This window comes from Argopecten irradians, chromosome 7 (assembly GCF_041381155.1).
Source record: "Argopecten irradians isolate NY chromosome 7, Ai_NY, whole genome shotgun sequence".
NCBI classification, from domain to species: Eukaryota; Metazoa; Mollusca; class Bivalvia; order Pectinida; family Pectinidae; genus Argopecten; species Argopecten irradians.
The window spans coordinates 30,137,531-30,152,974 of record NC_091140.1 but is presented as its reverse complement, the minus strand read 5'-3'; the positions used below and the strand labels follow the sequence as shown (position 1 = coordinate 30,152,974).

Sequence of the window (15,444 nt, the reverse complement as noted above, 5' to 3'; positions counted from 1 at the left end):
TGGATTTAGTATGTTGTAACATGTATCCAGTAACATGTACCTTTTAAAGCATGATTTAATGCCCTTTACAGTAATTTTGTGCTAATTATTATTGTAACACGTAACATGTCCTTTTTAAAGCATGACTTTAATGCCCTTTACAGTACTTTGTACTATTTATTAATAATAAAATACTTATGTGCAGATGCAGATAGAAGTACATTTTGATTATAAGAACACAATATAGATAAAAAGAATCTTTTGCACTTTTTTAAAATGATTATATTTTAATACACTTATAAGATATACAAAAAATCACAAGTGTCTTTGAAAAGAAAAAAGTATACAACCAAAACAAAAATTAAATTTAAGTGTATATTTTGTGACATTTCTAATAAGAAGCATCTATTATTAGTTAATCTTATCAAAGTCATGTATCAGTTATTTATACATAGTATGCTGGTTGACAATAACTATTATAACTTTCCTATGAGTAAAGATAGCAACCAGCCCTTTGGATTCACTGAGAAGTAGAGATATTCGGCAAACAAATGACAATATGCAAAACTTTTGTTTTCATTTTTTTCTGTCTTCTGATATTAAAATATGCAAATTAGTGGAGAATGTACTTTAACGAACGTTCATGCCTCTGGGAGTATTAGTTCTGTAGATAGGTTATCTAGAATGTTTCCTTTGGACGGCGCTTCGTTGCTGTCAAAGCGGAGTAATGTTCAATCGCAATCACCTGCATGCCTTTCCAACTATGACTAGGTAAATTAAAATACCTAGCCCCAGTGTATTCTGGTTTGGTATGTTTGGTACTGTCGATTCTGATTCTGTTGCTGGTTTCCCCGATGTACTGCATTTCGCATTTTTGGTAAGAGTGGAGGTATACAACATTGCATGACTAACATGTGAGTGCTTGTAATATGTTGTAAACTCTGTTGTTGATCTCGCATTAAACTATCTATGTATGGACACCGTATGCCCTGCTCTGTTGCTGTATGTGTTTAATAACTCGTAGTTGCAGCAGGAGCAATGGAAGGTAGCTTGCTGCTCACTTCATGATCTTTTACTTTGGGCTTCGGTTGGCCAGTAAGGAAGTCACTGGGAAAATACGCTTGAGTTCGGTTGATGACTCGGTGGTTTTCCAGTGGGGTTTTTAGAATAGAAGGTAGATTTGGCAATTTTTGTATTGGAATTCTTACTTTGTATACGAAGAGGTTGGCTTTCCAGGACACGAACTTTCTCAATTCCTTAGAACATCAGGACGTAATTACATAAATTACATTGCTATTAAACATGTCAAGGAAGAATTGATTTTTTTAAATAATGTGAATTGCCTTCTAATATGAAAATTCAAATGTATGTGCCACATATGGAGTCCTCATATTACTTCAAATGGCCCTTCTATTTGCAACTTTGACGTGCATAAGATTCTTTTTAGATTTCTTGACTGCCTTTTACTGACGATGTTTTTTTTTTGTTTGTTTTTTTTTTGTTTTGTTTTTTTTTTTTTACTTCTAAAGTTATCCCGTTAATTTTTTATCATTATTCAATGATTCATTGAGGTTTATGACTGTTGGGTTAGATATTCATGTTCCGTGGACTGTCTTTGTAACAAGTGGTATTATTCTGGTGTTCCTGGTGTTATTTTATTTTATTTTATTTATTTATTTATTTATTTATTTTTTTATTTGTTTATCTTTTTTTTTTAACTTGGACTAAGAAAGGTTTTTCTATCAAACGTGACGGGTTTTTTTTTAGATTCTATCCTCGATTAGTTTTCTTGGATAATCTTGTTACTCTAAATGCTTGAATAGTTCTGTTAGACGAACATTATAGTTCTCGCCTGCTCATCGCTGACTAATCAAGGTGCGTCCTGTGTTTGGAGTGTCTTGTGTGATATGAACTAAAGTTTGGATATCGATGTGTATCTAATTAGGCTTGTAATATCCGTGTTGATTTTTTAACCCATTTTCTTCGCTAAAATGTCTAGAAATACTAATTGATTGCAATATATTTCTATAGTAAAACGAGTGTGTTAGTTTTTTTTTGTATACCCCGTGAAACGCATTTGCAGGGGAAACAATGTATTGAATTGGGCTCTGTCCATCCGTCCGTCCCAGATTTTTTTTTCGGGTTATAACTCAAAAACCGTTCAACGTAGCTCCTTGTATACATCAGTGCCCTAGTTGTGCCTTTTGCTCTTGTGGACATTCCATTTTTTTATTTATTTTTTCTCGTTATCATGGAAACTTTGTCAACAAGCAAATTCGTGGAATTTCCATCATCCGCTTTCAGGACATATTGTAGGTAAACATTATTGAGGTTAGGTTTAACCTTGGTTGAAACATGAACAAATAAACTGAAGTCTTATTCGGAAGTAAGGTGTGTAAAATAATGTCCGCTAAAAGTGACTATTAAACTTGGCTGAGCTCTTAAGGCATTAAATTCGATACTAACTTTTAAGAAAATCGATTTACATTTGTTACAATTATTGCACAGGGAATGGCAGAAAAGGACGTTTTTAGTACATCAAAGGGCCATAACTCCACAACATAATGTTGGCCAAAAGTGGCAGTAGAACTGTGCCAAGCCGTTAAGGCATTTGCATTTGTTACCAAGTTTGAAGAAAATCGGTTAATATTTATTAGATTTATAGATTTATTAAATTTTATTTAGTTTTACAATACTCACATACATAGTTATGCTTGAGTAATTTTTACTTTGACCTAAATGTATTTGGGTTTTTATACCAACTGCAGGGCGCGGGGAATAATGCCACTCCTTGGTGGGTTTTTTTCACATATACATGTGTGTATGTATATAGAAATGCAACTATGTAATATTGCATTAAAGAGTGATCGTGCGACACACTGCACAGCTGATTGGAGATACACATGTATGTAATAGTGATCAGATTATGTAATCAAAGTGAGGATGAAATTCATAGGAACTTGGCACCATTCTAAACTTTGAAAACTGAATGTCTCATTTCTCTTTGAGGTGATTGTATCCAAGGGTGGGTGTTACATATAGACCTGTACATACAAATGTACATGTAGTACATTATGTAAGCACAACCTTACATGTGTTACCATTGCTGTTCTCTGTTCATTTTTAAGCAAACTTTATTGCTTTCAAAAACCAGTTCCAATGCTGTTAAAATTATTTCTATGGAGAAGTGCTCGATGCCGTATTTTCCCGTGATTTGTGCCTATCCAATAATCGATTAATTACATTCAGTTCCAGTTGATGTTTACTAATTTGTAGATACATTTACTTATTTAATTATTTTATGTAGTAAATTTGTACAATGTACGTAGAAAGAGCTTTCCTTGAAATAACAAGAGGCCCAGAGGGCCTGTATCGCTCACCTGGTTTGTAATGCCAAGTCATGTTCTGAATACAGGTTCATTGTTTCTTTTCTGAAGGAATTTGAATATTTACCTCCGATTTCCCATATTGGGCCACACCTCTCCTGCCCCTGGGGGGTAAGAGCCAAAATTTATACAAGTTCTGTTTCCCTTCCAAAAAGGATGTTTGTGGCCAAATTTGGTTACAATCCATGCAGAACTCTAGGACAAGTAGCGATTTATAGGATTTAACCTCTATTTCCCCTATTGGGCCCTGCCCCTCCTGCCTCCAGGGGGTCAGAGCCAAAATTTATACAAGTTCTGTTCCCCTTCCCCCAAGGATGTTTGTGGCCAAATTTGGTTACAATCCATGCAGAACTCTAGGACAAGTAGCGATTTATAGGATTTACCTCTATTTCCCCTATTGGGACCCCGCCCCTCCTGCCCCCGGGGGGTCAGAGCCAAAATTTATACAAGTTCTGTTCCCCTTCCCCCAAGGATGTTTCTGGCCAAATTTGGTTACAATCCATGCAGAACTCTAGGACAAGTAGCGATTTATAGGATTTACCTCTATTTCCCCTATTGGGCCCCGCCCCTCCTGCCCCCGGGGGGTCAGAGCCAAAATTTATACAAGTTCTGTTCCCCCTCCCCCAAGGATATTTGTGGCCAAATTTGGTTACAATCCATGCAGAACTCTATGACTAGTAGCGATTTAAAGGATTTACCTCTATTTCCCCTATTGGGCCCCGCCCCTCCTGCCCCCGGGGGGTCAGAGCCAAAATTTATACAAGTTCTGTTCCCCCTCCCCCAAGGATGTTTGTGGCCAAATTTGGTTACAATCCATGCAGAACTCTATGACTAGTAGCGATTTAAAGGATTTACCTCTATTTCCCCTATTGGGCCCCGCCCCTCCTGCCCCAGGGGGGTCAGAGCCAAAATTTATACAAGTTCTGTTCCCCCTCCCCCAAGGATGTTTGTGGCCAAATTTGGTTACAATCCATGCAGAACTCTATGACTAGTAGCCATTTAAAGGAATTGTTGACGGACAGACGGACGACGGACGGACGGACGGACGGACGGACGACGGACGACGGACGACGGACGCCGCGCCATGACATAAGCTCACCGGCCCTTTGGGCCAGGTGAGCTAAAAATTAATCAGGTAATCGAATTTTTTCGGTAAACTTGGTTTCTGGGTTGGATGTACAGTAGCCTACCAAAATGTGCTGTTTCTAAGTTCATTTCATAATTTCCTTATTTCTTACATTTTTCTATGTTTCTGCTGACTCTCAAATAAAATCAGTTCTAGTATACCAGATAGGCCTATATACCGTTGTTAAAAATCCCTGTCAAGTCCCTGTGCACTACTTAGACCCAACCTACATGTACATGATTTAGGAAAAATAATTTTTTGCATCTTTCGAAACATATTATTTTCACATGAACAAAACAACAACATCGTGGAGTATTCGTCAACAGCTCCAGACATTCTGAAATCTAAACGCGCAGTAGAATACATGTGCACAATCACGATTACTCTTCCGTCACGACTCCGGTAGGCCGAAAGGTGAGTTACCTCCCCTAACCAGTAACTCTCCTATGTTGAAGAACAATTTTATCAAATCAAAAAATCTTCGATGCGTTTCAACAGCTAAGCTGTACAATGAGCCTGTTGATAATGGGTAGGATAAGCTGACAAAATGTCGTTTTTATGTGGATATATGTCATATAAAAGCTAGTTAAAAGATGTGCAATTTTGAATGATGATTGAAAACGGCGCTCAACTTCAAATAACAGCGGATGATTTTTACTGTTGCTAAGGACTCGACTTGCTGTAGGCTACGAGCACTGACACTTTTTTCGGAAATCTAGCTTTTTTCTTGACACACGATGGGAGAACCACCGTTAGCACAGTCTTATATGAAAGAACTTATACATGAATTGAAGTCTTCGAAACTATATACTGATTTGCAGAATGCAGCACAGGTAAGTTGTAATTTCCTTTTTATGAAATGTACTTTCAGTTTGAGAACACCTAACTGTACGTGTTTATCTACATTGTAACCGTATCTGCATGAACTATACTGTATGTTGTACCATTGAGAGTCAATTATTTGAAATGTGTAGTTATCTTTGATATCAAACATTGACAATGATACATGTACTGTACATTGTACGTACTGATATTTTGATTTTAAATGGACTGAGGAGAAAAGAAACATAAATACAGACGACAAAGGGATACATAATGTAGCAGCAAACGCATGGGTAGTAACTAATTGAGTCTCTTTTTATCGGACGATTTGTGGTTGTTTGGAGAGAGCACAGTGGCGATATTATTGCCAACAAAAAATCGATATGGACTGTGTTTTAAAGGCCCACTAACTTTCCCAAACGACTTTTAATGTTTAAAATGGGAATGTAAAAAGAAACTGATAATTTTATGGAGTCACAAAAGTGATTAACTTACCATTAATACTATTCTTACCATCACTTTCTTAACAATTTAATTTAGATAAATTTAATGCTAATTATCATAACGATAGTCGTTTTATGCTTCACACTGTTGTCCTAATTACAGCACGTCGGTTGATTATCTCTGCCAAAGACGGCAAAACAGCAACATGAATCTCAACTGATTAACATAGTTTACGCAGGGAATCCTGCTTTTGGCTGGTGTTATAACATCCTCTTAGACCATTAATATAAAATTTTGTATAATATTATTGCTTTTAAGAAACTTTGATATTTGTTTGGCAAAGGTAGTGGGCCTTCAAGTGTTCATTTAGGTCGTTGACATAAAAGAGCAATAATATTGTCCAAAACATGTTCCTTGAAGTACCCCTATTGTTAAAAGTATTCCCTCAATGACCACTGTTTCCAGGGCGCAATGTACATGTATGAGAAAATCTTTAATCCTTTTGGGGGTAAGGCTGAGAAAAAGGAAAAGAAGGAATGTTTTTATACAAATGATGTCCACTGGTAGTACATAAAGTTAACAGTTGTATATAAAATGATAAAGCATCTCTTTAGTATGGGAGTAGTATATTTAGATCATTCCTGGTCCAACTGTGTGTATTTTTCTATTCCAACTTATATTATACATGTATAATGACTCTTCTAAGATTATCTATTGACTAGCACACATGTTAAAATCTTTTTTCTATTCACAGGTTGAAGTAACAAAAACAAACTTGAGATTATCAGATGTCAAGAAAGGTGTTCAAACAGGTCTTGTTAACTCGGGTGTGTATGAACCACAAAAAGAAAGAAAAACAATTCTTACAGTCAATAATTTAAGATACATATAGTCTGCATGCCCTACTGCTTTGATAAACAAAAACCACTTTGTCTTAAATAAAAATAGTATAAAATCACTAACAAAAGCTTGTAAATGAAAAAAAATGCTTGTTAAATAAAATGTTTAGGCTTTATAAATTTTAATCAAGTTTTAATTTAGTATTTTAATTATTTTCCAGGATGGGACAGAAAATTGAGAAATGCAATATTCAAATATCTCCAGTGTCATCCTAAGATACCGTACCCACTGCCTCCAGTGGATCACATGAAGGAACCACTCTTGTACCTCAGGAAAGCACAGGTATTGATATATATAAATACAGATTAAAATATATATTAATATTTGTATTAATATGCATGCAGTTTTATTTTCTAAATGTACTAGCTGACTGTAATAACTTTGCTGATACAATGTAAATTGATAAACCTTGAACTTGAAAAAATGGATAGGTACAGTAGGTAGTAGACTAAAAGTTACACCTTTTACACATGGTGTCTACTTGTGGTTCACACCATGTGCACAAGGTTGAGACTATACAGGTAGACACTGACATGCATAAACATTTCATTCAAACAACTTCTAACCAAAAGGCCCATGGTACGGGTATTAGGCTTGTAGAATGTTGAGAAGGCTATGTCAAGTTTGTTCAAATGAATGACCTTGACTGTTACCCAATTATTTCAGAAACTTACAAATTCTACTGAAAAGTTCCTAGTTTACAATATATTTATTGTTAGCCGAAGAAAAGGTGAACACTTTCAGTTCATTTGATACTTTTGTATTGTTTAGTTACTTTATACCTTGATAATGTTTGTGCCACACTCATGGGCCTCTTGTTATTTTGTTTTATAGCAAAACTGGGAAAAAAGAATTTTGAAGAGTTTGAATAGCATGTGTACAGAACTGAACATGCCACTAGCCAGAAAGGTAAGATGTTTTATAATTTAAGTATATTCAATGTTTTTTTTTTATATTATAACAATAATGAAAAGCTGCTTTCTCTCTTTATTCAGCCCAGGGATGTCCCAAAAAGTCATTGGGAGAGAACTGTAGGCTATGTCTGCTGCCCAATTCATCATTTTAACTAAAATTTGCACAATGATTATTATGAAACAAAATTGATGCTGGCAGGGATAAGGATGGGGCTTTATTATAAGGGCATCATTACAGACTGAAACTGAACTGTTAAATTCCTTAATCAAAATGATTCTTTAACGTCGATGGCAGATCAATAGTCAAGAGCGATACATGAAATTATGATATTCTGCAGATATATTACAAGAGAGTAAATGGACATTTTTTTTTTACATATTTCAATAAATAATGTGAAATCAAGCAGATATAAAGATCAATCACCCAGTATGTCAACATCCTCCTCCATGATGTCCATCTTGCCTGTAGTGACTGGAATGATAAGAACATACTGGTGGGAACTCCAGTAGGGGATATAGTACAGTGTTTATATATCACAAATCTTAAGTGATTGATATATAACTTGTTTACTCACTAGCCACATTTCCACCTGTCATACATCAATCTGTAACATCATCTAGATACACCATAGCTGATTATTTTCACATGGACAATATTTTTGCAATTTTAATGGCCAATATTAAGAAAATGTGCTTTGGTAATGTTGAGAAATAGCTGAATGATATATACTGTATTCGCTGTAATTATTGCCCCTCTCCCTTTAAGAGCCCCTCCCCTTTTCTGAAGAAAAGTTGAAGTTTTATAAAGCCCGCAATTCCATAGAATTGACAATGTTTTAAAACATGTGTTACCTCTAACATCAGCATTGTATCCCATATACATGAACTTGCGAATCCTTTACCTGTGAATCATGAAATAATACTTTGTCTTAAACTATAGAAGACATATGCATGTTTACTGTAACAGATTAATGTACCATTTAAAATATGGCGGACTTTTTCCGACCACATTTTACATTTTGTTTCATTAATGAGTGCCCCCGTATGTTACAATTATTTAAGCACCCTGGATGCTAATTATGATAAATATGGTAGCCAGATTTAGCCAGATCACAAAAATTTAAAATCACTCAAATTAAATTTTCACCTTATTAGTTTAAATTAAGAATATTTGGACATTAGTAAAGAAAAGGCTAAACAGTAACCTGTCAAGTAGAATAGCCTAAACAGCTTCAATGTGACAGTCTTTTATCAATTATTCCCATACAGCTGTCTTCCTATACAAACAATGTTATTTATTTTGCTTCATAATACTCAAAGTAACAATCTTTGTTGTTTGCTTTTAATTTGTTATCTGTCTAAAAGAATTCTTAGATGCAACAGTGACGAGAAAATAAACTGTTGTTTGTCTGGAAGATAAGATTATATCAACTTATATGAATAATTAGTTTTTTCATCAATTTCATTTGTGTTTTATTTTCTCTCATTTTCCATTACTAAAATGCCCATTGAAAACATATATTGCTGTTGTCAAAAACATATATGGATCATATTATGTATACATATAGATTGGGAAGTGATCCTTCATTGTCTATGAAGATGGCAAAGACAGGGTCTTTGCATAGACATTTTGTATTTGCTTATTACTACTTGTAAGTTTATTAGTTTAATTATAAATAGAGGATCTTACATTCATCATGTACATGGGTAGATAAAAGGCTCGTAGCATAGCAAATTATTTAACGAGTTTGATAAATTTTGTTTTACATAGACACAATTGTAGGATACTATTTATCACATTTCAAGTATTAATGGAAATATAGATAAAACTTCCAATTGTGTTTCTATATAAGAATGGTGAAATCAGGCTAAGATTTGACATTTCTGTCTACATTTATGTGACATCATATTTTGATAATGACGTTATTATTACCTGTGACGTCACAATAGTATTATTACACTATTATTGACATGGCCATATGACATGACTGACAATTATGTGATAAAAAATTTTCTTTTGCATAAATGTAATCTTTGAACATTACTGTTAATGTGGAAATTTATGTAAGGTGAAAATTTTTGCTACTTAGGTGAAGGTAGCTCGAAAAATTAAGTGAAAATTTCTCCTCTGCATAATGTTTTGTAAACTTTATGATATAATCTAATCATGAAGGCGGATAGTAACACCTGCCAATTTATTTTATTTTTTTTATTTAAGCACTTAATTAATGATGGAAAAAAACGAATGATTTTAACTTTGAAAGATGATTTATCCTTTTGGCGTGTTTGGTTTATGTAATCTAGACAAATGTAAATGTAATTATACGAGTAGAAAACAAAAGACCGAAAGCCTGTCCCCCGTCCTGTTATTCACGGGTCGCTGCACAACAGTTTATATATAAAAACACTGGTCAAATTGGTCAAACTAAAGGGACAATCAACTTAAATTAAATTAAAGGTAGCCAGCACTGTATGATATGATATGTGATCAGATTTTCCATTCATACTGTACACTGTCCATAAGGTAAAACCATAATCGACAGTGGAAACTTAATGTTTTCAATATATGATTTACGTGAATATCATAAAGTCGCGAAAATAACCCTTAAGCATATAGTTTACTGAGGGAAATTGCGAAACTAATCACCCGCGAAAATTTCCATGATTACAGTATATCACAGTCTGATAAGACCAGGTTTCCGATTCAAGTCTTTAAATATGGATTTTTGCAAGTACATTGTACCATAATAAGCAATTTAACCAGCTTTTCGAAAACCATACAATCAAAACCAAAAGTATGTTTTCATTTATTGATATATTAGCCGAAACATTATTTTTTCTTCCAAAAATCATGCAGAAACCATTTGAAAAATATCTCCTATATTTAACTGTTCTGAAAAGAGTATATTGAAAAAACCCCTATAAGGCTATACACATATTTTTATTTATTAAGTTATACATCTGCCAAGCTTCTAAATGATATTAAGGCTATGAATATTACAGATCTTTGATAAATTATCCATTTTAAGATTTTATTAGAAATTCAATTTTCCAAATGATTGATTAAATTAATGTTTGTTTTATTTCAGAGACCAGAAAAAGATCAAAGGGACATAATCCATAGATGGACAGAACTTGGCACAGATGGCCCAGGTAATGACATTTATTTAGATTTTGAAATTTAATTATGAGAATACATGCAATTGTTCATTCTTTCGAACTGCTTGGACATGCAAAAAATTAAGAATATAATAAGATTTTGGATAGAGCTCAATTAATAAAGAAATGGTAATAATAAATATTGTATTTTGGTTCATAGAAATGCCGAATGATAATTTCAATTGTATTCTAATAGTAACCATAAATTGCATTTTCAAATGCATAAAAATGAGGTATGACAACAGTGGCGTAGGAAGATGAAACATCATGGGGGGGGCAAAGGTCCTCAATATTTTGTAAACCCAACCCCCCCGCCACACCTACAGGAGGAGATTAAAGTGAATAGTCGGGCAAAGAAAACCAGTCTAAATGCGTTCATTGGCCTTCCAAAAGTTCTCACATATTAATACGACGGTCAAGTTCTGCTTAGTTTCCCAGTTCTGACCATTAAAGTAAAGAAAAGTTGAAAACATTGAAAGCGAGGCTGCGTGGAAATGTAACCACGGACATAGTGAGCCGGGAGGAAGTTTTAGAATTTCCATACTTTAAATTAATTTCTTTGTACGCAGACAGATTTTGACGAGAGATTTTATTTTTCCATTTCATAAGAAATTATACTGGATACATTCACACCATTTTTACCGACTTTAGCCATCCTTGCCCGACTGTTCACTTTAATTCAACTCCCAACCATATAATACATGCTTAATGTACATTTTTCATATATCACTAAATTTAATCCTTGTACACATTTATAGACAGTGGGGTCGGTAAAAGGAAATTAACGAATACGCAAATTGGCCAAATCAGCATGTGACCATCGAAGGTGCGAGATTTTTGTGTTTTATAAGGGTCTGAGGGTGACCCCCGGATGAGTTTTATGTATTTTGATGATTTTGCGATCGCACGATAACGCGAGATTTAGGTGTTTGGGGGGTGCGGGGGTCTCCCCCGGGAAAAAATTACGATTTAGAATAGCTGAGATGAGTTTTACGATAAAGTTTAATGATTATGAAGCGTTCTTAACATGGTAATTTTTCGATTTAAAGCTACCTGCATTTAGAAATGATAATTGTGTCGTCATAACATTATGCAACCCTACTCGATCTGAACATACTGGCTTCACACCATGGGCACATTGTTGTGTAACATAAAAAAAGAATTAATTGTCTCGCTAAGACATAAACAAATTGATCTTTTAAGAGACTTTTTTTTAAATAGTACATAGAATCCCATGATGGACATTTTTAGTCTAGTTTGTGTGTATTGAATTTTTACTATTTAAGGTTTGACATTATGTGCTTGAACGTTTTAGGAAATGCGCCGCGCAGCGGAAAATTTTCTAGAATGAAGTACGAAAAATGTGCAGGAGGACCCTTTTTTCTTTAAAATAAGCATTTTTAGAAAATTTCAGTCGGCGAAAATGGGGGGGCAAAAAGACATGTTTGCCCCCCCGTCCTGGGGAACGGGGTGGCAGTTGCCCCCCCCCCTGCCCCCCCGCTTCCTACGCCCCTGGACAATATGTTGGAATGCTAAGAAATGGCAAATAGTAATTAGAAATTTACGTTTTGGAATGCTTAGAATTACCGATTAGAAAATATAAATTGCACTTTGCCACATGAAAATCAGTATTCATTTTGGAATGCTAGGAATCGCCGATTGGAAAATATGAATTATATTCTGGAATGCTGAGAAAATTGCCATATGGTAATTGCATTTTGGAATGCATGAAATGACCAAATGGAAGATATAAAATGCTTTTTTGGGATCTTTTAATTGCAAGATACACTGAAGTGATCCTTGAATTGAATCATCTTTAGCAGATTATGTCAAGATCCACATTAAGTGCTAAACGTTAATCTCAAGCTAGCAAGTGGTTGAATAATGAAAGTACTGTGATATAGGTAGCCACGAGATTAAGATATCAAATTTAGTCGCCTTTAAGAGTCATGTAGTCGGGCAGCAGGCTCAATGCTAAGATCTAAGATCATACTGACATTGGAGATGTTCCTTGCAAATTTTTCTTAAAACAAACTTAAACAGCTTAAAAATATGCATTTAATATGCAGAAACTAGAAGATACTCAGTTGACAGAGGATACCATTCAATGAATATGACCTAATTTATGACCCGATTTAGAACCATGTTTCTGGGGGGAAAAAACAATACAACATTACACGTGTGTTGGGGAAAGACCAATTTCGGTTCAGCTATTTTTGTCGATGAAGCAAAGACTGAGTTATGTATGCTCTATTTTTCTAATGTCATATTTCAAGAAACTATGTATCAATCTATATTTTGATTATGCTTACTACATATAATGTATATAATATTGTTTTTATTCAATGTAGTAAGTTCATGATTTATTGTTTCATTGATGGATCCAAAATGGTTTTCTGAATATAATGATTTTGGCAGAGTGTTGATTTCATTATCGCTCACCCAAAGCTCTCCTGTTAAATCTGCCAATCAAATGTTACGGCACTGTTGGTTTATGTATACCAGGGTTAAAAATCAGAATTCCTTAATCAACTTCACACAAAACGGCAAGAATAAGCACTTTTGGTAAATCCTATCGATTTGTTATTACTGGCTTAATTTGCTTTTGAGATTCTCAATTTTGAGAGGACATAGAAGGAAAAGCTTCCTGGAAACGGCACATTTCATGAATGGTTACAAGGAAAAAGGGCAATTAGACAAACTCTGTAGAAAATGGAAAACTAATCTTTCAGATAGTTTTTTTACTGTTAATCGTGACGAAGCTGTTGTATTATGGTGTCAATTTAAACATGTTCGATGGTTGGATATGACACAAATAGAAATTCAAGATTTACCCTGAGGCCAAAATGTGATACCTAATGATTTTCTGTCATCTTCTGTAATTAGCTGTTAAATATGGAAGAAGAGTGGTGTTCTGGCTTCAAATTAGATTTGTGAGTTGGAAACATTTGCGATTAGCTTGTGTAAGAGATTCAAAGACAAACACGTGAATTCATCATTGAGTTTCTTTCCTTGAAGAAAAATATTATTAAGAATTGACTTAAAAGTGATTTTTATGTAATGGTCGTTACGACTGAACGTACTGTAAATAATCTTTAATATATAAAAAGCGATTTTTTTTTACTTTTATGATTTTATAGTTCTAAGAGAGAAATATATACAAGGCAATTAGTATAACTCAATATGATAAAGTGAAATGACATATTTTTTTGAGTGATGCTTTCTTCCTAAGATATCGCTGCGCCGTTTTCAACCAATTCGATGCGGCGTCATTTTTACGTTTTGAGATATGATAGCATTACCTAAGTCAATGCAATTGCTTGTTTTTGATTAAATATTAAAATGTAAACATGAAAAACGAGCTATGAAGACGTCAATTTAAATTTCGTAAGAGACAAACAGTAAAAGCATAGTTGTGAAAGAAACCCAATCAAAATCCACTGAAGAACGTTACTATCTAATGCATATTGATAAGTACGTTTGAACACGGGAAAATCCAAAAGCTTGAGATAAAAGAATTTATGAGCGAAGTTAAAATGAAAATACATGCGAAATACCTTGATAAACAATTATTTCAATTTTGAAAGATTAGACTTAAGTACGACCTAAAAAGAAAAGGACGTTAGAACATGGGGATCTCTGAAATATGCTTGGTGAATGATTTCATAAACAACTTAAAATGAAAGTGCATGCGAAATGATTTTGTTGATTTACATGTTTTGTATGTAGACAGTGTAGTTAAAAGAAATGGTATACATTTTACATTTTGTCTTTGTTCTTTTTTTCCTTCGTCTTCGTTAATGGTATGTAGATATCATGTCAATATATACGTCATTATCTACTGTTGGGTAATGGTAGTTAGATGTAAATTAGAATTACACCCAAATTTGTAGCCTTTGATTGTCAAGTATAATCTTATTTAATGTTACATTTGTTAGAGAGAGAGAATGTACCTTCTTAGATAAAGAAATATACGGGTGACTGGATTGTAAAGCTGATAAATAAAAATAAATCAGTTCGTTTCTGATGCCTTTAGCACGGATCCATCGTATTACCTATTAACTTACAAGGAATTAATTTTAAAACACATCGTTATATGAAAAAAGTTTTTAAAAGCTTTTAAAACCATTTACAGATGTACTGTTAATGTCACGCATTATCACAAATCCATTGTATAACCTATTAACTAATAAAGGAGTATTTAGAAGTACATCTAAATATAAAAATATGGGACAAGGAAGTAATTCCAACCATGTGGACAAAACAAAATTATCAAATTTTCGAGGCGATCTGCCCCTTTATCAAGACATACAAAACGATTACGTTTACGTAATAGGATACGAACAGTAATGCGGGACAAAGTAGACAAATATTAAACTATATAGCACAATGGAGCGCAATTTACCCTTCGGCAAGTGGCAGCCGAAGGCCGGATCTACAATAATGTATCCATGCTGTTCGGCAGAACGCTAAAATATGAGCGATGACTGGAAAGCGTGCCATGTGTGACCTCAAATGTGTGGCGAAATTGATTTAAAGTGCTCATTGGTATAGGATGCAAATTTAGTCGCCTATATCCTCGGTGTGTTGGCAAAGAAGCAAAGTCCCAAATTTAGTCGCCTTTTGCTGGGCAATTTTGTTTTGTCCACACGGCTGGAATTACTTCCTTGTCCCATATTTACCATTTGAAGTAATTCGTATCCAACAGATTTAC

General features: G+C 34.3%; 1 protein-coding gene across 1 annotated transcript in view; it reads left to right on the top strand.

The window, feature by feature from the left end:
• Positions 1-4,149: 4,149 nt before the first annotated feature.
• The window catches only part of LOC138328113 (TBC1 domain family member 19-like), a 41,400-nt gene continuing 30,105 nt past the window's right edge, over positions 4,150-15,444 (top strand). The window contains 5 exon segments of the mRNA XM_069274746.1: positions 4,150-5,324; positions 6,512-6,584; positions 6,818-6,939; positions 7,492-7,566; positions 10,661-10,724. Of these exon segments, the coding sequence (XP_069130847.1) occupies positions 5,229-5,324; positions 6,512-6,584; positions 6,818-6,939; positions 7,492-7,566; positions 10,661-10,724 (430 nt within the window). The 5' untranslated portion in view covers positions 4,150-5,228.